General features: G+C 56.3%; 7 protein-coding genes across 7 annotated transcripts; 2 read left to right on the top strand and 5 right to left on the bottom strand.

The window, feature by feature from the left end:
• Window positions 1–1009: 1009 nt before the first annotated feature.
• On the bottom strand, window positions 1010–2144 carry W97_03509 (uncharacterized protein; the record flags this gene model as incomplete). Its single annotated transcript, XM_007781405.1, has 3 exons — window positions 1010–1133; window positions 1186–1961; window positions 2025–2144. The coding sequence occupies 3 exons, from the start codon at window positions 2142–2144 to the stop codon at window positions 1010–1012; spliced, it is 1020 nt and encodes a 339-aa protein (XP_007779595.1).
• Window positions 2145–3795: 1651 nt separating this feature from the next.
• On the top strand, window positions 3796–6565 carry W97_03508 (SulP family sulfate permease; the record flags this gene model as incomplete). The annotated part of the gene is made up of 5 exons (XM_007781404.1): window positions 3796–4081; window positions 4135–4280; window positions 4332–4875; window positions 4925–5826; window positions 5885–6565. 5 exons carry the CDS (start codon window positions 3796–3798, stop codon window positions 6563–6565), a joined length of 2559 nt encoding a protein of 852 aa, XP_007779594.1.
• Window positions 6566–6876: 311 nt separating this feature from the next.
• On the bottom strand, window positions 6877–8679 carry W97_03507 (uncharacterized protein; the record flags this gene model as incomplete). The annotated part of the gene is made up of 4 exons (XM_007781403.1): window positions 6877–7044; window positions 7185–7977; window positions 8056–8236; window positions 8487–8679. 4 exons carry the CDS (start codon window positions 8677–8679, stop codon window positions 6877–6879), a joined length of 1335 nt encoding a protein of 444 aa, XP_007779593.1.
• A 974-nt stretch (window positions 8680–9653) lies between these two features.
• Window positions 9654–11909, bottom strand: W97_03506 (uncharacterized protein; the record flags this gene model as incomplete). Its single annotated transcript, XM_007781402.1, has 3 exons — window positions 9654–10282; window positions 10336–11510; window positions 11569–11909. 3 exons carry the CDS (start codon window positions 11907–11909, stop codon window positions 9654–9656), a joined length of 2145 nt encoding a protein of 714 aa, XP_007779592.1.
• A 1776-nt stretch (window positions 11910–13685) lies between these two features.
• Window positions 13686–15473, bottom strand: W97_03505 (uncharacterized protein; the record flags this gene model as incomplete). Its single annotated transcript, XM_007781401.1, has 2 exons — window positions 13686–14803; window positions 14858–15473. The coding sequence occupies 2 exons, from the start codon at window positions 15471–15473 to the stop codon at window positions 13686–13688; spliced, it is 1734 nt and encodes a 577-aa protein (XP_007779591.1).
• A 1768-nt stretch (window positions 15474–17241) lies between these two features.
• On the top strand, window positions 17242–19590 carry W97_03504 (uncharacterized protein; the record flags this gene model as incomplete). The annotated part of the gene is made up of 1 exon (XM_007781400.1): window positions 17242–19590. One exon carries the CDS (start codon window positions 17242–17244, stop codon window positions 19588–19590), a length of 2349 nt encoding a protein of 782 aa, XP_007779590.1.
• A 239-nt stretch (window positions 19591–19829) lies between these two features.
• On the bottom strand, window positions 19830–25180 carry W97_03503 (uncharacterized protein; the record flags this gene model as incomplete). The annotated part of the gene is made up of 3 exons (XM_007781399.1): window positions 19830–21827; window positions 21877–22227; window positions 22277–25180. The coding sequence occupies 3 exons, from the start codon at window positions 25178–25180 to the stop codon at window positions 19830–19832; spliced, it is 5253 nt and encodes a 1750-aa protein (XP_007779589.1).
• Window positions 25181–25707: the final 527 nt, after the last annotated feature.

The following is a 25707-nucleotide window of genomic DNA, read 5'->3' as shown; positions in this document are numbered from 1 at the left end:
CTAGCAGGCGTCGCTCAGCATCCTTCTTGAAAGAATGTACCTGCTTCGATCGCGGCCGGCTGACGGCGAAACCACATGCATGAGCATCCAGACCCCCCATACATCCGGCTAGAATTCTCCTGAATCCCGTACAAGAGACTAGTAAGTTTAACCCCGTATTTCACCTTTGCCCGGATTATAATGATGAGATATCTTCACCCTCAAATTTCTTATAGGAAGAGCCGGAAAAGGTATGGCTAGTATCGACAAATGCCGGCCGTCGCTGCTTATAAAACGGGTCTCTGAGATACTTGCTTCTGCAAAAGCGCGTCATGCATCTATGAGAGAAAGTGTTTCGCTAACTAAAAGCTATTGCAGATTGACAGATGCCATGAGCTGCTGATTTATCAATAAGGCCTCGCGCGCACTGCGTTCACTCAGAAACTTCTCGTTTATTGTCCAAGGCGAGGACTGAAGATAGAGCTGGAATGGCATGAAAACCAGAGTGCAAAAGACCGTCACATCCATTGAAAACGCAGTCTTCCGATCCGTTCGGTGCTCATTCACTGCATCAGCCTTTGTGGAATTATGCTCCGCTACGGAATTTTCACCGCTGCTCTAGTGCAGCATGGAGTTCGTGTCCTAAGCCCTCGTGCCCGTGGGACGACTTGCCCACTTTTCTGATAGTCAAGTCCTTGTGTAACTCCTCAGTTATATAGCGTTGGTGGTTCTCAATGGAACGGATGTTAATGGACCTGTCAGCTTCTAAGTAGTACTTCCAGATCGTGGAGGCGCTTGATCTCTACGGCAGACCGAACGTAGCGTGTAAATAGTGTTCGCTTGTCTAAGTTTTGTACAATGTGATATTAGATCCTTTGTCCTCACCTTCACTTTTCGCCAAGTAGGCCAAATACGAACATTGGGTATCGCAACGAAATAAAGATGGTGCGGCCTGAAGTGTCCGTCACCCTTGAAGAAATTGTACCGACCCTCTACCAAGCATTACAGTCGAACGTCGCTCATGTTCACATCACTTGGCATGATTGACGATCTGCTCATAGACATCTTCCGGTATCTTCGGCACAAACGTCAGCGCAATTGCAGAGACCTTCGAAGCCTGCAGGGGCGGCAGCTGGCGGAGTACTTGATTCGGACTGGACGAGTGTTAGCAGCCGATCGTTGCTCAAATTCTCAGCCAAACCTTACCTAGGGCTGCCCAAGATCTGGTCCCGGATGAGAACCAACTGGGCCACAATGCACAGAATATTCAAGTGGCTCCCGTACGCCAGCAAAAAGTCCCATAACAGCAGGACCTCCGGCAGCGGCGGCGTACACGCACACATAGTTAGCACCGACGCAAAAGCATATATCTCTGCCTTCATCCCCTTGCCCAACAGATGCTTCGACAGCTTGGGGTCCACAATCTCAAGCACAGCATCTACGAGCGCAAGCCCCTTGTGCACGCCGTCCATACTCCCCCGCACGTACCCCGGCACCTCGCGCGTGATGAAGCGCTCGAACGCGACGAACGCCTCCGTCTCGCTGCGCGCGGCGTACAGGAACGGCGCCGCCAGCACGTTCATCCCCTGCACGTACCCAACCATGGTCTCGTGCGCGCCTGCGCCGGCCTCGCTGCCCTCGGTGACTGTTCCGGCCAGCGAGCTCCGCGACCGCAGCGACACGTCCGGGCTGCCGCCGAAGTCGCCGTTGTGCATCGAGAGTGTCGGCGGTGACATCCACCCGTTCACGCGCGCCTCGTGCGCATCGTGCAGTTTCCAGGCTACGGCGTTTAGGACCCGTGTCAGGCTGTTCTCGGTTACGCGCCGCCGGAAGAGAGGGTCGGTCGCGAGCGTGCGGAAGGTGTCATTGCGGATCTTGGCGTAGGCGGGTGAGGCGCCTTGTCGGACGAGGTCGAGGTAGATTTCTGAGCGGATGGGGGGCGCGTTGAGGAGAATGAGCCAGATGTAGATGCGGAGCTCAGACTGTAGGTCAAGATGTTGCTGTCAGCGTGGGCGCAAAGGGTGAAGTGCTGAGTGGGTGTTTACCATGCCATCGCTGTTTGCCGGGACTCCGGTAGTCAAGATCGTGTAGCGGAGGTCATCAAGGCTCTGCGCAATGTTGCCCGACGAGGGCCCCTTGAGGAGGAGAAGGTCCAGGTTTGGCATTGATGCTGTTGTCGGCTCTTGCCTTGCGGTAGGTTGGCATGCCTAATGCGCGTGCTGTGGTCCTCAATGCGCGTTTTGCGGGAGGTTCACGATCTTGGCAATATGCCTTGTCACGTGCGACTATGCTTCCCTCCCGTCTTCTCGAAACACCAAACCGCTGCCTTCGTTGTCCCCTAGTTAACCCGCAATCTGTCTGGCCTGCAACGGTCCGAGAAGTCCTGCATGCGCTGGCCCATCTTCCAGAATGTGCCCTCGAATCACCAAAGCCTCCCGGCCCATGTGGTGCCTCAAAGCCCAGCTGGTGCACCAGGATATTGCAACATCTTCGCCGGGAACAGACTTTGAACCGTACCGTGCTTACTTCGGTACCAAAAACGGCCGGCCCTGACGACGCCTAGACTCTTGAAAGATCCCTCGTTTGGCTCGCTCGTGCCGCCAGGAGCCGCCCGGCGTCATCACAGACTTCGATCTGCCGCTTGGGGCTGGGAAATTCGCGCAGTAAGCTCGGCGCTGTGCGATGCTTGGGCAACGTCATGGTTCTCTGGAAAACGCGGCTTTTTGGGCCATGGCCGTAGAATTCCGCCGCTATTCGACAATCCTTCGATTACTCGTAGGTTCTCACGAGCAGCAACCACGAGGCTTGTTTCAGGTTGCACTGAGAAAAAAGCAGCCACGATGCAGCAGAGCGGGGCCCGTTCAGTATCTCCAAAAGCCCTAGGCGGAAGCATGGGCACTCTCGGCTGGTAGCGAGCGGCGATTGTTGCATCTTTGGAAAGACGCAGCAGCCTCCAAAAAGACGTGCTCTGCAGGGTCGATGTCGTGAGAGGTGCACTGGCCGATTGGCTGAAAGAGCTTTCACAGCCTTCCGACCCGCCGGCACCAAACGTCAACGCCTGTCGATCTGGCTTTGAGGCACTCCAAAGCTTGCGTTGCCTCATCGGGAACGCTTCTGGAGACAGCCCCGGCGATGTCGTGCTTGTCCCCCCCAAAGTCCGAGCATCGAATTGTGCTTCTATCTGAGTAAACGGTGTATTTTTACCGCCCCTGCTGGTGTGTAATCAGCAGGATTCCTTCTGTGATCCTGTCAATGATCTATCTGACCATCTCTCTGCCGTGAGCACTCTGCAACCTACAACAGCTCGTCCTGGTGCTCATCCTCGCGTCTATCACCATCTCACTTACTTGGCGCTACGCCATCTATTCCTAAAGTCGAGGAACCCACCTCTTCGCGCAACCTAATACCTCTTACGCAGGTGGACTTATCATCAGTCCTCATCTCAGCCTCAACTCGCGCCATTAGGACCATTGATCCTGCACCCGCTGGATCCGACCGAATCTTAGGGTTCATCAAACAGAATCCTGATATTCCAGACCAACCCCCTTGCAACCCACCCACCCCCAAGCAGCCACAGTTATCTTGCATGTCCGGCAGAGAAGCTCACGCCTCGGGGAACTAAAAGGTATTCCCTGCTATTTGCAGGCCATCCTGTCGAATCCTTGCGTGCTCCCGCAAGCCTACCAAGCGGATAGAAACACATCGCATCCGAATCACTCGGGACAATCTCTTGTTTACTAGGCCTTCCGCCTGTTCCTTGACGCTGCTTTTTCCTTCATTATCCCATCTTCACGACCCTCGGTTCGTAACCCAGCCATGGCTTCAACAAGTAGCAAGATCGGGAGGGGCATGGCAAAAGGCCTTGGAATCAAGCTCGAGGATGCTGGGACAGCGAAAGGAGACAAAGTCACTCGAGGCGAATCCGTCTTCTCCGTGTCAAGCGCGGACACCTATGTCGAGGAGGAGCCTACTGTCGCCGAGTGGTTTTCTGAACTCGCCCCTTCTCGTAAAGACGTCTTCCGGTACTTCAAGAATTTGTTCCCATTCCTTCACTGGATTACAAGGTACAATTCCGTCTGGCTGTCTGGAGATCTAGTTGCTGGTAGGGATCCTTGTTCACTGTTGGGAGAGTGGTCGCTAATCTTGGACGTCTAGGCATAACTGTCGGCGCGGTTGTTGTTCCTCAAGGCATGGCTTATGCTAGGCTTGCTGAAGTACCTGTCGAATTCGGCCTGTACTCGTCCTTTATGGGCGTTTTGATCTACTGGTTTTTCGCTACTTCCAAAGACATCACTATCGGCGTAAGTAAAACGAGACTTTTCTAACGCTCTGATCAAAGCTTACCATCGTAGCCTGTTGCTGTCATGTCCACCATCGTCGGAAATATTGTTTTAAGATCACAGGAGACGCTGCCGGACGTAGAGGGATACGTAATCGCCTCTGCACTTGCTGTAGTATCCGGCGGCATTGTCCTCGCACTCGGGCTTGCTCGACTTGGCTGGCTCGTGGAGTTCATCTCGCTGACCGCAATATCTGCGTTCATGACCGGTTCCGCGATAAGCATTGCAGCTGGCCAGGTTCCAGCGTTGATGGGCTTCAGCTCATTGGTCAACAATCGGCAGTCTCCCTACTTGGTCATCATCCAGAGTTTTAAGCATCTACCAGATACGAAGATGGACGCGGCCATCGGATTGACGGCCCTGACAATGCTTTACCTTATTCGTATAATCTGCTCCCAGATGGCGAAGCGCAACCCTCACCAGAAGAAGTCGTGGTTTTTCGTTTCGACGCTGAGGACCGCTTTTGTGATTCTGTTGTACACCATGATAAGCTGGCTTGCCAATAGGAATCGCCGTAGCAATCCTCTCTTTAGGATCGTTGGGCGTGTTCCGAGAGGTCAGTGCTTTACCGGAAATCGAAAGAAGACCCAGCTGACATATTGTAGGCTTCCAGCATGCCCAGGTGCCACAGGTGACGTCCAGCATTGTCGGTGCATTTGCCAGCGAACTGCCGGCAACTGTGATTGTCCTCCTCATTGAGCATATCTCGATTTCAAAATCCTTTGGCCGAATCAACAACTACACCATCGATCCGTCCCAGGAACTGGTGGCCATTGGTGTCACGAACCTGCTTGGCCCATTCCTTGGGGGTTATCCAGCGACCGGCTCCTTCTCCCGGACTGCTATCAAGTCTAAGGCTGGTGTACGGACACCATTCGCAGGTGTTATCACCGCTATTGTGGTTCTTCTGGCCATCTACGCGCTTCCAGCGGTATTCTTCTACATTCCAAATGCCGGGCTTTCGGGCGTTATCATTCATGCCGTCGGAGATCTAATCACACCGCCGAACACCATCTATCACTTCTGGCGGATCTCACCTTTGGAAGTGCCAATCTTCTTCGCTGGTGTCTTCGTGACGGTGTTCACCAACATCGAGAATGGCATCTATACAACTATTACAATCTCAGCTGCGCTGTTGCTTTACCGAGTCTTCAAAGCTCGCGGCCGCTTCCTCGGAAGAGTCAAGGTTCACTCAGTCATTGGCGATCACCTCTTGGACAAGGACAACGACGAGCCCAAAGCCGACAAAGACGCGCGACCAGCGAAGCCTCGGGCCGGCGGTAAAGAGGACAGTATTGTTTCTACCCGAAATATCTTCCTCCCCATCGACCATCACGATGGATCAAACCCCCAGATTGAGCTCAATGCACCATACCCCGGCATCTTCATCTACCGCTTCTCAGAAGGCTATAACTACCCTAACGCCAACCACTACCTCGACTACATGACAACAGTCATCATGAAGCACACTCGTCGCACCAACCCGCACTCATACGGCAAACTCGGCGTGAGTATATGTTTTCTCTCATAAAGATTGCACAGAAGCTAACCACCCCTTCCCGCAGGACCGTCCCTGGAACGATCCCGGCCCTCGCCGCGGCAAGCAACTCGAAATCGACACCCACCTCCCAACCCTCAAAGCCATCATCCTAGACTTCTCCTCCGTCAACAACGTCGACATCACCTCAGTACAGCACATGATCGACGTGCGCAACCAGCTGGACCGGTACACGAGCCCCGAGACCGTCGAGTGGCACTTCGCATGCATCAACAACCGGTGGACCAAGCGCGCGCTCGCCGCCGCCGGCTTCGGCCTTCCGAACCCGGAATTCACCGCGGGAGAGGCGACGCAGCGCTGGAAGCCCATCTTCAGCGTTGCCGAGATCGGTGGGAGCGACTCCGCGGCGCACGCGGCGGAGTATGAAGAGGACCGCGAGAACCTAAGGAGGATACATACCAATGTTGCGCCGCAGTACACCGATGCGGATGACATTGAGACGGGCAATCGGCACGGCCAAAAGGGTGTCGATGATGAGCAGGACTCGCTGGATAAGGCGCTCAGTCAGACGAAGGCATATGGCAAGGAGGAGGGCGCGAGGATCGCGGTTATACATGGCCTTAATAGGCCGCTGTTCCATATTGACCTTACCAGTGCGGTGCAAGCGGCGATTGCGAACGTGGAGGCGAGGGAGAAGTTTGTGCCGGTGGTGGAGCAGGTGGAGGGGCCGGACCCGGCGGCGCCGTAGCTAGCAATGGCGGTATTCTGAGCGGCATAGTTGGTTGTATATGAGAGGCTGCATGTGTTGGAGCTCTCGGTGTTTCTTTGCATGGTAGACACGAGTTTTCTAGGGACTAGATGTTGGAGTGTAGATACCTTGGCCGTTGAGTACAGTCCGGCCCTGTCGCAGAGGTGATAGTCGAAATCACAGATGTTTTGTACGATCACACACGCGAAGACGATACTCATGACTTCAATATTCCACCCAGTATGTAGCTAACGTCCCAAACGCCATCGCCGATGCAGAAAGACATCTCACACGGTACATACGGACATCGCTCATCCGGAATGCAGCTTCTTGACCCGCTGCCCGCCTTCGTACAGTGCGCGATCGATGGCCGCAGCAACCGTCAGCGTGCCGCCGATAACGGCGCAGACGCCGACAAGGAAGCCGGAGAAGGACTTGCCGCGCGCTTCGCGGTTGATGACTTTCATTGGGGAGATATCCTGGATCAGGGGCGTTAGTTGATTGTGGGATGATTTCTTGACCTGGAAATGTTCACTGAAGGGACAGGACAGAAATGAAGACAAAGATACGAATAGGGAGACGAGAGAGGGCAAAAGCAAGGGGAGAGATGAGCACTCACATAAGAGAAAAACACTCCCGGTATCCCGCCCCTAGCATGCAACCTCTCCTTGTGGCCCTCCGCGGCATCGCTCCCACCGGCCAAACTCCTCTTGTGGCTCGTAACGCTGTACTGATGCGTCTCAACGCTGCCCAAGTAGCCCATTCCCAGGCCTCCGAGGCCGATGCTGTCATGCGATAGCGACTCGCTTGCCGCCCGCGCGTCCAGCTGCTTCTGGCTGCCCTGCGTCTCCCACCCCAGCGGCAGATACGCCGTGGAAACCACCTTGACGAAGTACATAAAGTTGAACGCCTTGTCCTGCGTCACCATCTCCGTCCCATCAAGCGGATTCATCTTCTCGCCCATAACGCTCCCGCCACCGGGGCCTCCCTGCAGCCTCGCAAGCACGCTGTCCGGCAGCGGCGGCCCGAAGCGCAGCATGTGGATCCTGTGCGTGAAATCGTGCTTCCCCTCCTCTTTGAAGTAGTTCTCGAGATCGTGCACGTGCATGTTGCCATTGCTGAAGCTCTTGCCGGGGGCGAAGTGGAAGTTTCCGACCACCTTGTTGACCCGGATCAGGCCTTCCACGCGGCAGCCTTCGCGTCGCTGCGAGTCCAGGTGCTCGGCGTAGTGCTCACGCTCGCATTGCTCGACACCTTCGCCGCGGCCGAAGGACCACGAGACGGAGGCGTATGCGTCGCGGACTTCGTCGCAGGTGTTGCAGCACCCGGGCTTGGAGGCTGTTGGAGGTGAGGGCGCGCCGTAGCATTCGCCGCAGTAGTTGGGGGCGAGGTGGGTCGCGTCGTCTTTGTGGCTGCGGATCCGTCAGCGAAGAACCGAGGGCCTTAGGGCTTAGGGAGGGATGGAGTGGGACTGTGTAGAAGTAACGTACAGCTCAAGAGCCTTCGTCTCTATGACGCCGCCGCCATCGCTTTCAGGCGCCAGCCGCACCTTGTTTACGCCGTGCATGACGCCCGTCTGGATCTCGCCCGAGACGTCCATCACGTCGAGCGTGAGGAGCTCGCAGGGGATGCGCGGGAAGGAGATGTTCATGTGGATCTCCATCTTCTCGCCTGTATGTAGTTGAACTCTGTGTCAGCCTTCTGGTTCTTGCAGATGTTCCTATCGCAGCATCACCGCTCCGCCAGATCTACCTCCTAGCAGTGCGCAGCCTGCATACTCGCTATAGCCTAGTCTTTCTTGCTCATCACCAACCACCTCCCCTCTTCCCATCCCCCAAGCTCCGATTACCCCGTCCCCTCCCCTCCCCTCCCCCTTCACCTCTCCAAACACTCAACACCAAAACCTAGGAAACAAACCCACCTCTCCCCCTATCAACGACCAACTCCGCCTTGACCCCGATCCGTCTGTAGTCCGCCCACTCGCCCCAAACAAGCCATACCATGACCAGCAAACTGACAATCGTGACGATGCCGCCGCTCGTCGTCCGCACGCGCGCATCTTCCACCGTCTTCGTGAAGGCGTCCAGGCGCGTGAAGCGCGATTTCGCGGGCATCTTGCTCGGTTCCGGGGCCCGAGGGCTCGATGGGGTGGCGGGGGCGCTACGAGGCTGTGGAAAGCTGCACGGAAGTTGCGAGGATGGGGGCGGGGGGTGGTGTACTGCGGCGTAGGAATTGGATCGGAGGCGTGGTGGAGAAGATACTGGACTCGAAGGAGAGATGAGGGTTCGAATTGGGTGGGGTCGAAGAAGGTGGGCGTAGGCGCGGAGCTGTGCAGTTGTGCAGCGAGTGTATTTCCAGCGTGTGTGCTGGGTGGGCCTCGGTTCTCTTTCCTGCTGTGCGCTTCTTAGGTTGTGCTCCTCGACAACTTCCTACTGAATTAATTGCGACCGTTCGCGCGATTGCGCCAAAAGAATTGTTGATAGCGAGCGGCTTGGGTTACGGTTGGAGATATATTTGGCCCAGAAAGGCCACCATGGCAGAATTCCGGGGTCCGCATCTCAGCCGCGTGGTGTTCGCGCATGCCGAACCGCGAGGGTCGCTTGGGTGCTGTTCCTGGGCTAGCCCTTTCAGTCGTCCAAAGACTGATTCCTCACAAGACAAGGTTTCAGCATGAATCATCCATATGAGGACAACGAGGTCTGGAAATGCTAACTGGCGTTCTGGTTCGCGCCTCTATCTATGCTACGCTGATGCCATGCTGCGCGAAGTGCACCGATAAACTGAGTTCTACTGGGTATCAGGCCGTGACTGTGTACATTAAGTCGTCTAAGCACCTCCGCCTATTCCATTAACCATGAACGCCTACAGAAAACCTCCCAAGATAGTTAAAGGAAAACATGGCTACCCGCGAGCGAGCGGCAGCCACCGCTATGATGTGGAGCAGCCCTTGCGGATGCGGTGGATCATGCAAACTCCCGTTACACGGAAAGTGGTAGCGTAGCGTAACGACGCAGGAGTTGCACAACGCATTGTGTCGGCTAGTCCAGGTAGTCAACGGCGGCGCTGGCCGGTGCGGTCCCTTTCACGCTCATTCCTCCATGAGCGAAGAGTCAGACGAATCCTCGTCCAGCTCCTGGTCCATGCCATACTGATCCAGAGCTTCCGTCGGGAACCCAGAGAACGTAGGTGCGAAGTTATATCTTCCCATCTCCGATCCTGCATCGCCGCCCATGTGGTCATGTGGCAGAGGCAGCGGCGCCGTGGTCCGCTCCGCAGGGACGCCCGCATTGCTGACCTGTAGTTGAGCCAGCAGAGGTTTTTCGGCGAGGTTGCTGAGCATACCACGCGAAGCATCGAGCATCTGCACGGCGTAGTCGAGGAACTCTGCGCGCTTACTGCTGACACTCAGCGTCCACCTGTACTCGCGCAGTCTAGTCTTGTAAAAATCTGCTTCCTCTTTGGCGGGAGCGGTGGCCCAGAGGAGACTGCCGAAGGTGCCGATCAGAGTGAAGTTGATCTTCGAGGCAAAGTACCAGAAGGATTGCAGATGCTCGGGCTTGAGACGGTTGACGAAGTCCATGGCGGAGATGAGGCGAGTCTTTGCTGCAGATCGGCAGATGTACATGAGATATGGGTCGGCTGTTTCTTGGTTGAGCGACTGAACGATCCGGCGGTGGAGTGTGATCTCCGTAGCAAAGTATGCTAGATGCAGAGAGCCTAGAGAATGTCAGCTTGAGTTCATGTAGTTCTGGATACGAGAAGCTATTTACCATTCGGAGAAAGCCGGCCTCCGTTGTAGCTGTCCATCTTACAAGAAGCCGGTAACTTCGCGAACCAGTCTTTGAGTTTGATCTGGACTGGCTTCGCTCTCTCCAAGATCAATCTTGTGGAATTCTTTCCCGCCACCTCGAAATCTGAAATGGCCACTTGGGTATAGAATGTGTCCATAACCTCGGCCATGATGCGAGTAAGAGCGATCATCTGAGCAAAGTGCGTCTGCCCTCTCTCTTCCTCCGCCTTGTCCTCCTTGGATGAGTTTTCAATGGGTGAGTTTGTGAGTCGCTCGTCCTCATAGTCCTCCTCGCTATTTGGTTTGACCGCCCAGTTTGCGCTAAATATATGAGATGGCCGACCGTGGATGAGCGAAGACCACTTGTCCTGCATATACAGTGCCCATGCTAGACGTTTTCGCAATCCACGCTCCCATGGAGGGATTGACCAATTAGAGCAGTCCAGATGCAGCCCTAGCTCTTGACCAATGGCAACGAGTTGTGTAGTAAGGCTCCACGAATCAGCGTCAGGCCTCTGAAGCAGCAACAGCCCTGCCTGGACGGTCGAGAGTTTCGGCCTCTGCATTGAACTTGCAAGCCATTTGGAGGCAAGAGCTTCAAGTTTCCTTACATCAGGCTTTGGGAGTGGGGCCAGCCTCGGGTCGGATAACCACCAGTTAAGCGCCAAGATGTAGATACCGGCCAATAAAGACGGCGACAACTGTTGATCACCACTGCGGTGCCGCTCGATATATAACTGCTTCTGTATGACGGGAAAGCTCGGGTGTACGACGCGGAAGTAGAGGTCAAGCAATGCGGGGCCATGAGGCGCAACGATCTGCTCGACGGCCCTAAGCGCTTCTACCTCGTCTCCATATTCCCGGGTGGTGTCGTCTGACAACATAAGGAAGCATTCATTATTGGTGACCCGCCTGAGTGTGCCAAGATTGAAGCTGCTTTCGTTGCGCTTGTCGAACTGGGCGAGACCAATGATTCTAGAGTCGTAGGGAGTGGTTGGCCCAATGTACCTGCAGTGCTGACTCCTCTGCAAACCAATGGTCTCGCCGAGGGTCTCGAAGTGTCTTGGGGTCGTCGGTGATTTGGGCGGGCTACTAGCGGGAGGCGTGATGCTGGTTGCCTGCACTGCAAGGGGAGGAGAAACAGATGTGACGGATCTGCAACCGGATCATGAGCATATGGACTCCGCAAGCTTCAATACCACACTCGACCTACCTCTTCTTAGACACTTCCTCCTTGTTACCGTCGCCCGTAGGCTTCCTCTTGCGCGGCACAGGGCTTTGCACAAAGGTGCACTCCTGCTTGTGGAACTCGCACAACACACAGAGCACTGCTCCCTCGTGAATCACACAGCGGCTCTTCCTCCTCCTGCAGGCGTCGCAAGGCCTCTCTCGACGGGTCCTGATATTGTTGACCACTCCTACGGAGACAGGCTTGACTTGAATCAAGTTCTCCTTTCCTGACATAGGAGGACGCTTGGGTTTTGGGCGTGCAGCGGCGATAGGTACAGGATGGGGACGTGGCATGGCTGGCGGCATAGCAATGGCAGTGGTCATATTGGCTTCGGGTGCGGTTTCTCGCTCCGCAAGGCTATGGATCGGCGGAGATAACGGCAGGAGGATATCGGACAGCGTGCCAGGCTGAGTATGGGTCGGCCCTGCAACGACAGGCAGCTGCTGTATGCGTACTGGAAAGCCGTTGTCAGTCCGATGGAGTGCTCAAGCTCGTGCCTCGGACACAACCGACCAGTCACACTACAAACGGACTCACTGATACTGCGCTGCAACAACCCGTTGCGGATAGCTTATCTGGTTGGAGTACCAAAGAGCAATGCCTAAACCTAACCGGCGAACAAAAGTAACCAGAATGTGACAAGAGAGCGATAGGTAACTAGGGCCCTAAATTGCCTGCGATAGCTGAAACTAGAATCAAGTGGTTGATGGTTCTTTGGGTCATGCCTCTTCTCACGCGCGATGTGCTGAGGTGCCGCTGTAGGCTTGCTTGATGGCGAAACTTGAGGTTTGGAGCGAGAGGAAAGGCATGGATGAACAGCGCTCTGCGGTCGCGAGGCCTCAGCAGCAGCAGCAGGGCGCCGTGTCTGTCTCGGTCTTTTGAAGGCGACATGGGGATGCAGGCGCTGGTGAGGTGCTTGTTGGAGCAGTACGTAAGAATATTCCCAAAAGAATAGAGTTGTGTAATGCAATGAGCAGGCCCAGCCTTAACTGTCGTCCGTGAGCTGCTTCGATAGGAACAAGGGCAGATCGTTTGGAGGCGCTTCAGAGATAAGGGAGATGGGCGGCCGTTCATTGGTGCAGGCCGGCCCTCCCCCACAACGAGTGCACACAGGAGGCGGGACGGGCGGAACACCGCTGTGCTGCTGCCGGAGTTTTGCTGACAGGCTCTTTTACAAACCGCGCCTTGACCGAGATGCGTGGCTGGTGTTCGGACCCTATCCAACGTGTTGCTGAGGGTTTGCGGGGAGCTCGCAGACGATAGCACCGCCGATGGTGGAGCCGCGTGGATAACAACGACATGCATCTCAGGATCTCAGCTGTCGCTCACCGCCCGGTGCCACAACTCTCGGGAGAATGCTCGACCGTTGGGGGCGACGTCGAGCTCGTGACAACGTTTTCGTAATCCATCTAGCGGGCACACAGCGGACGCTTCACATGCTTGAGTTCTCGGTCTAGAAGATCGCGTCGCTGAAGAGGTTTGTGGGGGATATTCGATACTGGCCACGCACAGGGATGCAGCAACACGGCTTCCTCTCCCCGACCAAGGGATCCCGTGAACCCGAGATGCACGACATCGAAGGCGGAAATGAAGCACGTGAGACGCATGAACTGATTTCCCCATTCGGACGAACTGTAGGAAGAGATAGGGCATCAGTACAGCTGTTTAGCTAAAGCAAGAAGGTTTAACAAGCACGCAAGGAAGCTTGGTAGTTTAGCTGGTTTACTCTACCCATATTGCCGCGAAACTTGAATACCAAAGTCGTTTCTCCTAAGAGTGTCGCTCATCTTGATAACATGAGGAAACTGCATTATTCGTCGTAGTCATTTATTCAATTTCAGCTGGGAATGGAAGGGCAGGCCGCCGGTTTGGAGATACTGTGTGGTTTCTCCAATGCAAATTGAGATGCACGGCATCGAAACTCAAGAAGTAGGTAAGAACACTCAACAATAACGCCTTTTGTCATTCTAGCTATACTGCCGCGAAGTTCGAAATCTATGCCAGTCTCCCTTGACGCCTCGCTCATGCCAACAAGAGAAAACCATCTTAGTCTACTTACCAATCCTGTATACGACTTTTGCTCTACAGTCTTTTTACCTCTACGCTTTGTTTCTCTCGGCATCAGTCTCTTTCTGCTCATGGATGAACCCTTGTTCGGTCTCTAGCGCCCTATCTAGGGCCAGAGGGCGAATCCAGAAGCTCGCGACGAACGCGATGAAGCTGATGACGCACAGCACATACCAGACACGCTCCAAGGCGTCCGTGTAGGCGATGCGGAGGTCAAGCTTCTGCTCCAGCCCGTCTGGCATGTGCTTGATGATCTCAACTAGGCCGCTGGCGTCCCTAGAGTATTCCTCCGCCATGTCAGCGAGCAGAGGGTACGTCAAGAGCTCCTTCTTCATCTGGTTCTGGAAGATGACTCCGCCGACGGCGACGCCTACTGTCTGGCCAAACGCCCGGATGAACGTGAACATGGCGACCGCGTGAGCCTGGTCTTCGTTCGAGGCGGCGGCTTGAGTAGCCATAGCCATGCTTGGGAACAGCATACCCGTGCCCAGACCGGAGATAATGTTCATAAAGACCCAGCCTACAGTGCTCGTGTCCTCCTCGAGCTTGATGAGGATGCCACAGCCGAGAGTTGTGAGGAACCAGCCAGTCCAAACTGCCCACCTCCAATGGCCGGTGATGCTGATCGCAGCTCCGGTGACGATGGACATGACTGGGACGACAAAGGTCTGTGAGAACAAAGCTACGCCCGCCGTGATTGGCGTGAGGCCCTTGACCGCTTCGAAGTAAAGAGGTAAGTAATATAAGATGCACCAAAGGAGGACGCCATGACAGAAGGTTCCAAGGTATGTTACGGCAGCGGTCCGACTCTTGAAGACGCTGAGCCTGATCAATGGCTCCGATGCTACGTACTCTTCGTAAAATACAAACCCGACGAGAGCCGCGCCGCAGATGATGAGCGGTCCGAGTGTCCGCCAGCTGGACCAGTCGTACATGACCCCGCCCCAGGACAGTGGGATGAGGAAGCCAGTCGTCGCGCCAAGGAAGACGACGGTGCCGATCCAGTCAATTCGCTTCAGCTTTGCGAGCAGCGAGCTGTTCTTATAATGAAGATTAAGGAAGAAGACGACCATGGGGGCGCCGATACCGATGAAGGGCAGGTTGATCCAGAAGATCCACCGCCAGGAAACGCTTTGGGCGAATCCACCGCCTACATCACTGTGTCAGCTGGCTTCTTCACATACATCTATGGATGAATACATACCGAGAAGTGGACCGACAACCGTGCCAATGGCCCACATCGAGCTGATGAACGAGAACCATTTGCCCCGCTCCCTCAACGGAACAAGGTCAGTCACGACCATCTCACTCATGCAGATGATTCCGCCGCCGCCGATACCCTGCACGGATCTGCCTACGAGGAGAACTGTAAAGTTGTTCGCCACCGCCGCAATGATGGCTCCGGCGAGGAACAGTGCAAGGCTGGCGAGGATGATAGGCTTCCGTCCGAACACATGGCTGAAGGAGCCCAGGACCGGGAGGAACACCGTAGAGGTCAAGAGAAACGAAGTTCCGGACCAGAACGCCTGGATAGCGGTGCCTTTAAGTGCTTTAGCCATGATGGGCAGGGCTACGGAAAGGGAAGTTGCGTCAAGGGCAGCCATCAGCGAGATGATGGAAAGGGAAGCGAAGGCGAGGTAGAACCGCCATCCTGGGTTGAAAGGCGCTACGGATACAGCACTCTCAGGAGTCTCAGGGCGTTCGAGAGAGGTCGCAACTTGTACAGGATAGCCAGTGTGGCTGGGACCTTTCGAGTCGGCTTTGGGGATCACTTCGATGATTTCCCTTGAGCAAACGGTAGAAGAGTCGGAAGAGGACATGGTGGTGACGTCCGCTTGGGCTCACTATGCTTGCTGATCGGCAAGGCCAAAGATGGTAGAATTGTGCTAAGAACACGTATGCGTTGTAAGGACAGGCTACTGTGCTGTATGCCGGATGACTTGCTGCTTCTGATGCCTATAGACGTCGATCACATCCAGATATATACATCATCTAGGAAGTTGGCTACCACACCACGTGTGAAGGTCGTACATGGGCCTCTTCCATCTCTCAACGGAGACGGCGGCGGTAGTGGAGTAGCCGACGGCATAGATCTACCATATCCCTTCAATTCACGGAAATGAGGCAGAGTTGCAGTACAAGGATGGTCTGCACCACCACCTGTTCCAATCAGCTTGTCCAACTATGAACTCGAAGTCTTGGACGTCATGAAACCGCTGGGTGACAGACCCAGAGCTTTGTAGAGGGAACCTCCAGTAATAATCATAGTAAGTTTATTTATGGTGTTGTGCTTTTTAGCTCTCTAGAATTTCACAGCTCACGCACAACATATCACCCAGATTTTGGTATAAGCCAAATGGTCAATGTTCTGCTCGTCAAAATGTACACTGTAGCTTCTTCCGGTGCAAAATCCACCTCATTTGCCTCAAGAATACTGCAGGTTTCGAGTGCTTCCAAGCACAAGGCGCATTTGGTAAAGCAGAAGTAAAAGTACGCTGCCGCTCTGGACCTGCATATTCCCTACACGGGGCAGCAATACATTCTTTCTCCGACCGTTTGCGGAATCACGTGCCTGGAGCGGTCGACTCTGATTTATCTCTTGGCACGGATCAAGAAAACTCACCAACCTGACACATCTCCGCGTACCCACGCAGCTTACATCGGGCATGCACAAGTTGTTGCCAGGCAGTTCGGTTCATACACTTGTTATCGCAACTCGGTTTCGGGCGCGACTATGAAACCCAAGACCTGAAGGAACCAGCGGTGCGACCGAGCCAGCCTTTCGGGTCTGGGTGGAAGCTGGGAACATAATTCCATTTCAGAATACCATTATCGAAGACCGAATTAGGCCATTCTTTGGAGCTATACACTTGCAACGGCTCTGCTTCTACCCTAACGGTCCAGAGCGGTGCGCGAAACTCAAAGTGGGCGAACTGACTTATGCTGTCTTTCTGAGACCGGCCATTGCTTTGTTGTACCTATCCTGTGTAGGTGCCATCACCATCGGCGCGCGAACCCTCTCCCTGCCCTATGTCACATTATGTGCCGTGTTATACATTTTGATGGAGTTCTTGGTACTAGTCGCACATACGTACAAGCCACATGATTATCTGGTGAGATAACCCGCCGGCAGTAGGTGATGCATACTTTCCTTGAGACCTTTCTATCTGAGTGAATATTCCATTCTATATTTCTGAGCGGATTCTTGTGCCAAACAGTAAGTTGGTCGATGCTCTCTCTCAATGCCGCTGTCACTTTGTCGGTTTGTTGTTTTGCTCAGCTTTGGCACGGAATCAAAGCGTTCTTTGTTGTCGAATACAATGCTCGACTTGCACCGCTTCTCAGATGCATCTAGCACGTGGAGTTTTGAAAGCCTTTGTTGTATACGCATTCTCCTCGCCACAGTCAGGCCGGAAACGTGCACTGGTCCCACCTCAACCTCCGCATCCGGCCAAAATTGCTAGAAACAGTACCATGATTATGAAGGCCAAGTACCACAAGCAGGCGTACTCGGCCGACTCGAAAAACTTACCCATCTCTTTTTCTGTCGATGGCTTGAAGAAACCAGTTCCATCCTTTCGGGCATTCATGAAGACAGTCCCTCCAAATCCACAGGCGTGGAAGGCTTTGCCGCCTTCGCCAGATAAAGTTGCTGCAGAGAAGCCGACAACGCCGAAACACAGACGCTCGTCCAGCGTTTACAGCCGGGCGGTGCAATCGTGGGAGGTTCCGAAGTCGTGGGAGTACCCAGAAGTTCCGCCGTTACCACGGATACCCTCGCCATGGGAGTACGAGGAAGTCCCTCCGATACCGAGCAAGTTCGTGCCACAGACTAAAGCCAATGTTGTTAGCAGTAGTCGATCTCCAGGGTCGAATCAGCCTTCCCTTCCCGCTCACGAGCTACGAACATATTCGCCTTTGATACCGGACCCCTCTTCCAGTCCATCCACTGTATCCGCACGCCCGGCGTCATCCCTGCACTCTAACTCCCCCATCCAGGAACAAGCTCCTGTCCAAAATCACCCACCTCCTGCACAGTCTCCGCAGAGCTACCAGAAGCCTGGAGTTCAAGTGCAGGATTTCGGCGCAGCCCAGGCCTCTTATTTCACCACCGGGTTTGGGAATCAGCACCGCGAAGAACACGATGGCGTGTCACTCTCTAGTTCACCGGCTCCTCCGACGCCAGAAGACCGCTCGACGGCATCACGGTCTTCGTCACCCGATCGTGCTGCATCCGCTTCGCTACGAAGTCCGACACGTAAGTGTCAGCCGCAGGATACTGTTCAAGATAGGCGCGATAATGCGCCTGGTTCATACGGCACGGAGTCCTCTCCTGTAAGAGGGCGCGGGCTCATACCGCATGCGCCGCCGCGAACGCAGTATTACAACCACTACATAGAGTCGGATCAACGCTACAGCCTAACCAAGGCGATAGCGCGCAGATCGAGCGTAGACGATGCAGAGGACGAGTGGGAAGACGAAGACGAAAAGGCGCATCGGCAAAGTTTGGCGAAAGAATACCACAGCACGCTCGCTGAGCAATACAGGGACCTTTGTGTGCCGCAGCCTGGCGTATTTGACGCAGAGTGGAACAACGATCCAGATAGTGAAGACACTGGGAGAGACATCAAGCTCGTACCTGAGCCTTTGTTCTACAAGCCCGCGGTTCACATCCAGCGGCCCAGTGTCGCAAGCTGCAGGGCGGAAGAAGATACCAAGCGAGATAGCAGACAGAGCAGTGGTCTCAAGGCGCATTTGAAGTTACCGTCGCTGTCTGAAGGACCACTGAAGCTAGCGTTGCCACAAAGAGCCCGCCGAAACAGCAGCACAACTGGCTTGATTCCTATATCGCCGCCCTTCGATAAAATGAGCTATTCCGTCGAACGTAAAGTAGCCGTGTCAGGTATCAGAGCTGCCACTCAACGTCGCCGCAACAACGGAGCATCCGTCAGAGTATCCGCGTATTACCCCCGGACCAAGCCAGCTACTCCCCCGAAGGGCAGAGTCAAAATCAGAGGCAAGAAGTCCAAGGCCCAGACGGAACACATCCCACCACTCAAGCTGCAGCTTCTGGAGTCCGTCGCCTCGACTCCACGAACGCGCTCAAACGCATCAAGCATATCCTCCATACACAGCGAGGCACCATCCGACCCCATCAAGACCCCAGCCGGCGTACGCAAACCTCCCCTCCGCGCAGACACATACCCATCACCCTTCAAGCCCCCAGCCCTAGCGCGCACGCCGTCCCCCCGCCGCCTCCCCCAAAACGCCCAATCCCAACCCCTCTCCCTCTCCCGATCGCGCTCCCCGGCCCGCCGCCCCCGCATGCCCCGCGACCCCAAAATCGGCCACATCGACCACGACTACCGGCACCAGACCGACAGCGGGACACCGCTCTACCCGTTGTCCCCCCACCCCTCTCCTCACCCGTCTCCGCGCCCCTCAGACTCCCACAACCGGCCGCTGCCGCAGACGCCCGACATGAAGTTCCCGAAACTGCTGGACCGCGCGGACACGCCGCCGCAGACGCCAGCGCAGCGGCACAGGCGGGAGGGCAGCAGGGCGGAGAAGGTGGTCGCGGGCGTGCAGCAGGTGTTCCATCGGGCGAAGAGGAGTGTCGAGAGTGCGCATTCCGCGGGCAGTGGTGGGGGAGGGGGGCCGCATTTGCCGTTTGTGCATGAGCAGAGGGCAGCGGCGGGTGGGAAGGCGCTGCAGCCGCAGTTGGTGCGGCGGGAGACTTTTCCGGTGGGTAGAGGGGAGAGGGCGGAGAAGCGGGCGGAGAAGAAAGGTCCGGGTTTGCCGTATCGGCCGTCGTTGTTCGAGAAGGCGATGGGGGCGAGGAGTGAGGCGAAGGCGGCGAAGCGGAGGGAGGAGATCAAGAAGAGTATCAGGGTCGTGGGACGTGGGGATCTGAACGCTGGGGGCGGGGTAGGATGAGGAGGAACAAGCTGTTTCCGTTTCGCGTTGACGGGGTCTAGGGTTTCGTGGGAGGAGCGAGTAGCAAGTCCAAGACAGGTGTATACGTTAAAATAATATGTACTCGACCGCGTTACGACGTCGTTTTGCGTGCGGAGAACCCAAACATCATCTACCACCCTCACTATCCAAGCATGTTCTTCTAACCCAAAAGATGTTCTTCCCAGCACCATCCCTCTTTCCCTCCCTCAACTCTGCACCTACTTCCAAATCTTCCACCCAGCCTTCTTCCTCAGCGGCCGGTCAGCCTCATAACCCCTCGGATCATCGTACCCATACCTCTCCCCCGCGCCCTCCGTCCTCCCCGCATATCCACCGGGCGGCGTGATCGACCCCTCCGATCCCTCATCTCCGTACTCATCCTCCTGTCCGTACTGGCTCCCTCTATACCTCGTCCTTATCGGCATCTGCTCTCCCCTCGCCATAGGCAGCTGTTGCTGCTGCATCTGCTGCGGCTGCGGCGGCATCTGCCTCGGCGGCGTCCCTCTCGGCGGCGTCGCACGGTCCACAAACACACCGCCCGCGATTGCCGGAGGTGGCGGTGGCGGGCCCTGCCCCTGCATCTGGGCCTGGGCCTGAGGGTGGGACTGCGGCGGCGTGTTTCTGTACGGCTGCGACTGCGAGTACGACGGCTGCCGCTGTGGGACTTGGTCTCTGCTCCGTCCGTAGTCGCGCGAGAGGCGCCGGAGGAGGCCGCCGACGCCCCCCGTGCCTGGGCGGGCTGGGAGGGGCTTCTCCGTCTGAGGTGGAAGCCGCTGTGGTTGTGGTTGTGGTTGTGGTTGTGGTTGCATCTGCATCTGCGGTTGCATTTGCGGTTGTGGCGGAAGCTCTCTGCGTGCGGGTGCGGCGCCGAAGTCTCTGGGCTCCGTGCGGGCGTCTCTCTGGCCGTCGGCGCCGAAGCCCGCAGGGTGGACGGGCGGCGGGTTTACGGAGCTGTTCCTGTGGCTGTTGTCATCGTCGTCAACGTCGCTGCTATGGGAGCTCTCAAAGCTACGATTGTGATGCCTGGCCACCGCCTTCTCATGCTTCGCTTTGCTACCCAACCCCAGCACCCCTAGCACGCTCTTCCGTCTCTCGCCTTCTGTGTTATGGCGCACGGGCTCCACGTACCCCAGCGCAGGAACCAGCAACCTGTACGGCGTCGTGATGCCCGCCGGGTCCTTCTGGCTGACCTCGACATTGAGCACGATGTCCAGGCCACCGCTCAGATCGATGTGGCCGCCCCTTCCGTCGCCGCCAGCCTCGGCAGCGCGATCCCATGCACCACCTCGACCCGCGGCCTTCTCACTTAGGCCGGTCGGCTTCCGGTGGAACGGGTTAGGCCGCGGCGGCTCCTGCGGCGGCGGGAAATAGCTGTTGTCCGTGTCGTCCGGACGCTGTGGCATCCCGCCTGCGCTTGAGGAACGCCGCTGTGGGGGCTGTTGGCGCTGTTGCGGACTGTAGGGGTCCAGCTCCGGTGCGTTGTTGTAGTAGGCTGGCGGGGGCGGCCCGCGCTCGCTGCGAGAGAGCCGGCGCATTAGGTTGCCTGGGCGGAAGTCGGCACGGGTGAGGGAGTTCGTGCGAGACAGCTTGCCTGGTGGAGGCCGGCTCGGGTCGTAAGGGCTCTCGGCGGAACGAGGTGGTGATACGGGACGAGACGGGGGAGGCGTGCTGCCCGGCTGGTATTCGCGGATCGAGCACCAATTGCGACGCGGCAGGAGATGGTGGTTGTTTCGGGGTTTGCCGTCGACGTCGTGGGTGAAGAGCGGGATCATGTCTTCGTCAGTGTCGCGGTCGAGATGGTGGACTTTGTTGCGCTTGTTCAGCACGTCGGCCATCAGCTCCGGGGGCGGCGTGTTGACAATGGCTGAGCAGATGACGTTTGGCATGTAGCGGTGGTCGCGATCTTTGGGTATGCCGAGCTTCTTATTGCTGTAGAACTGGCCGCAGGCGGCAAGATGCACATCCCCGCCAAGGATGGTTACACGGATAGACTTCTCTGCTGCGAGATCTTGCAGGTCGCGTATGAACTCGTTGCGCTCGCGTTTGTGATGCTTGGCTGTCCAGTGGTCGTCAAGGTCATCGAGAATCTCGACACCCCCGTCAAACTTGTTAATGAAGCCGCCTAGCAATCCAGCGCGGCCGATCGCTTTGATGGGATCCATGAGGCGGGACGTCAGGACGTTCTCGACGAAATTGAGGCGAGGGTACGCAATGGGCTACGGCTTTGTCAGCTTGATGGTACCAGTCTACGATTCAATCACGTACCACGCCAAGTAAGACGATGAGATGCTTGGTCTCGCCCTTGGTAATCTCCCTTCTACATCGCTCGAACACAAGCTCGTATGTCTCCTCGCTGAGAATTTCGTCTCTCATCCTCTCGGTCCTGCAGTCCAGGGCCAGGAAAGACACATGCTTGCCTAAAGACAAGAAGATGCTGCGGCTTAGCTCGTTGATGTACGGCCCAGGTGACGCGCCGAGCAGCCAAGAAGGCTCTTCTTTTGACGATTCATCGACTACACTCTGCTGCTGGAAGAGCATGTAATACTTGAAGGCGACAGCGCCGACACCAGTAAAGACAGGCGTGCTCATGAAATGGTGGGGGTACGATCCAAAGCCCTGTGGCGTGTCAGCAGCGGAACCTTGGTCGGAGAACACAAAGCCTTACGTCTATTATATCGTGGTCGTCCCACATGTTGATCATCGGAATCTGAGAATTCGCCATTCCAAACAGACCTTGAGAAAACCACATAGCGTATCTATTGAGATAAAAGTCCTCGAGCTCATCCTGCATCTCCACTGTGAATTGAGCCGAATGCTTGTGGACCGGATTCTTCGTTGCCAACCAGTCCTGAAACAGTCTCGTCTGGCGCATGGCAGCATCATTGTAGATTTGGTCTCCACCTCCAATCATTACGTGAAAAGGTCGTATCTGATGGTTGTTCAGGACATCGCGCCACATAGGATCCGGTCCTGAGAACACATCAGGGTTTACGCTAACACTGAAACCGTTACAGCTGTGGAACATGATGTGCATGGTCTGGCCTCTTGCGGGGACCCAGAATCCGACGGCCGGACCGCTGTTGATACGATAGGCGATCCTTGTCTGATGTGCGCCTAATTCGACCTCGAGGTTGAATCTCCAGAATGTCACGCCCCTTTCGGCATGCAATCGGTGGGCTCTGACTTCGCGGTACTTCTTGGCTCTCTCGCCGTCCCTTTTGCGAAACCTGGACCTGGCAATATCGGCCTGGGTCCTGGTTTGCTGCCCATTGTGAGATCTGCCGTTTGTGTATGGGGGACTTGGAGACTCTTCGAAGAGACCGCTGTCGTCTTCGATCCGAGACAGGTCTTTCTCCACCTCCAGATCCTCGACCGGCCGGACGTAGAGCGTCTTTCCAGTTCGCGACATCTTAATGTGGCCGGCCAGGGGGTCCACGTACTCTGGGGCAAGCTGCTGCCCGCTCGAGGCGTCAAGGTGCGCTGGCGGGGGCGGCAAGAGATCCATAGGCTGTACGAAGAGTCGCAAAGTTGGCGGAGTATCGTATACGGAATGCTTGTCAATCGTGACTATCATAGCGCTGCCCCGCCATATCTCTTTCGCTCCCTCTCTTCGCATACCCGTGTATCGCAGGAGTGGTCCGCACTTGAGGTACAGTGGCGGATTAAAAGAGGTCTGTCCAGCAGGCTGATCGTAGCCGCCATCGTAAGAAGAGGTGCTAGTGGTAACGGTCTGAGGGACTGCACCGCCACTTCTCCGCCGCTGTGAGCCGCCGCGCTCCCACCAGGGTGGGTCTGTGTCGGTAGCTCCAGGTGCAGCATTGGTGTCCGGACCGTCCACGGTAAGATCATTGCTTCTCAAACTGGCTATCCCAGCTTGTCTCCATTCTTGCAGCGGCTTCGGCGCTAGATAACGCCTTTCAGGATCGTGATCGCGATGGAAGGCGTGTCCAAGATGATGGTGGTGCTTCTCGTGCGGTGGAGATGCCATCTGTTCCGGATCAACCGATCCAAAGCCGACTCTATCTCGAGCCACCTGACCGCCATGCGTTTGCGGAGGGATGTCATATTTTGGGGCCGTAGGATGAGGGTTTAGCACAGCTTCTGGCGGCACAGGATCAGGCTCCAGATGCTCTTTGGCTGCTTTGAGGGCTCGCTTCTTCCCCATGCGCTCTGTACCAAGCTGCTTCTGTGCTGTGGGCTTGTCGGACACGTCTCTGACGCCAGTTGATCTCTGGTAGTCTGAATGTGGATCTGTCGAAGCTCTCGTAGGCTTCTCGGGACCAGTGTCAGGACGAGTGCCTGGCGTATCTGAATGCTGTCCTGGATGCCTCTGTTCACTCATACCGGACAGGCCCAGCCCAGCAGCTGCACCAGCGCCTCCCACAACGGCGGCACCGCGACCAGAGAGTTGGTCTTCGCGGGGCCGCTCTGGCGCGTCATTACGAGCAGCAACGGATCGTTCCTTGAAGCTGGCGCCTCGTTGAACTCCGCCATTGGAGTCTCTCCTTTTGCGCAAGACATTCCGCTCGCCTGAGCCGTCACTCTGGCGTGACGACCTGGTCCGCTGTGGCTTTGGAGGTTCGGCTGGTGGCGCCTGTGCTGGTGCTGAAGCGGCTGCGGATGCGACTTCGGCTCCTCCTCCGGCGCTGTAATACCGCGTCAATCGCGGAAGGCTTTGCTGCGCTTCAGGGTTCCAAGGTGGACCGAAGTCGATAACTCCCTTTTCTGGGTGCTCGGCATCAACCAGTCCTTCGATCGGAGCAGACACATGCCGCCGACCGCTCTGTGTCCTTGCGAGCAATGGCTGAGATGGTTCCGGCCCAGAAACCACGCGAAACGGCGCAGAGCCTATGGCTGCGCCGCGGCTTTGACGCGTACCTCGCCCAGTCGTAGCTCTTTCCTGCGCCTGAAACTCAGCTTCCTGTACCCTGGCACGCCTCTCCTCTTTGCTTATGTCGTCCAGCTTGCCTTCGAGGGTTTGTAAAGGTGATCTCCCCGGCACTGACTCACGTCTTTGCATCCCAGAGCCTGATAATGAGCCACTCCTCAGCTTGTCTTTGTCGCCAGGTGCTACGGAAGGGAGTGGTGAGGCTAGGTTGGCTGAAGGCTCGTAGGGTCGTGGTGGTATATACAGATCCGGTTGCTGCGCTTGCGATCTGGAAGAGCGATGCTTTGTATCATGAGTGCGCATGGGTGGAGCACCGTATTGATCATTGTACAGCACCGGAGGAGCGCGAGACGAATTGGCAGCTACCAGGTTAGTCGGCGGTGGTCCGCTGTTCGTAGCGGGATACGGCTGGCTTTCTCGACGCCTGTGCGACGCGGATGCCGACGCCGACGAATCATTGCGGCCGGTCGATGCGACTGGTTTGCGCGGGATAGTCGCCGGAGCAGGCGCATATTGCGGTATCACCGGCGACTCCTGTTGCTCGAGCGTGTCCTGCTGCGACGCTTCTATGGCCCTTCGGTAAGATGACCGCCGCCCATGCTTGTAGTAGTCGGGCGCCGCGAACGAGCCAGTGTACGGCTCATTTGAGGCTGCTCCTCCTCGAGATCCTCCACCGTCCATGTTGTGTGTCCTACCTGCGTTTCAGCAACAATCCTAAGCTCTTTCCGTAGACTGGGCACAGGCGCAATGCGCGCGCTGCGGAACCAGCGGGACCAGAGGGATAGACCGTCTCTAAGCGGTCGCGCTTGCCACAGCAAGCTACGCTGAGGGCCGGCAGTGTCGATGCTGCCGGATAGGCTCGACGTGAGGAAGCGGCTTCCAGTGTCAGAACATGGTGACGAATGGAGTCTGCCACGGACAGGGTATGATGGACGCGGACTGGGGATCACTTGGTTGGCAGCAAAGACGGAGCGACTGAGAGAAGCAAAACGGACGGCAAGTAAGCAATGGCGAAGCAGAGCAAGAGAGCTACCTATGTACAGGGACAAAAGCGATGTACGGAGGTACGGAGACGGGGGTTGGTGATGCGGTTGAGGCTCCGGACCAGCCACAGCATCTCGACATCAACGAACCTGATTGCTCGAACGGGGGAGCGTGGCCATAGCTCTATGCAGTTGTCCTGCGTGCGCAACAGTTCGTCGCCTGCA

Source organism: Coniosporium apollinis, assembly GCF_000281105.1.
Source record: "Coniosporium apollinis CBS 100218 chromosome Unknown supercont1.14, whole genome shotgun sequence".
In the NCBI taxonomy this organism is placed as follows: Eukaryota; Fungi; Ascomycota; class Dothideomycetes; genus Coniosporium; species Coniosporium apollinis.
The sequence above is the reverse complement of the archived record's forward strand: the minus strand, read 5'-3'. Positions and strand labels throughout refer to the sequence as shown.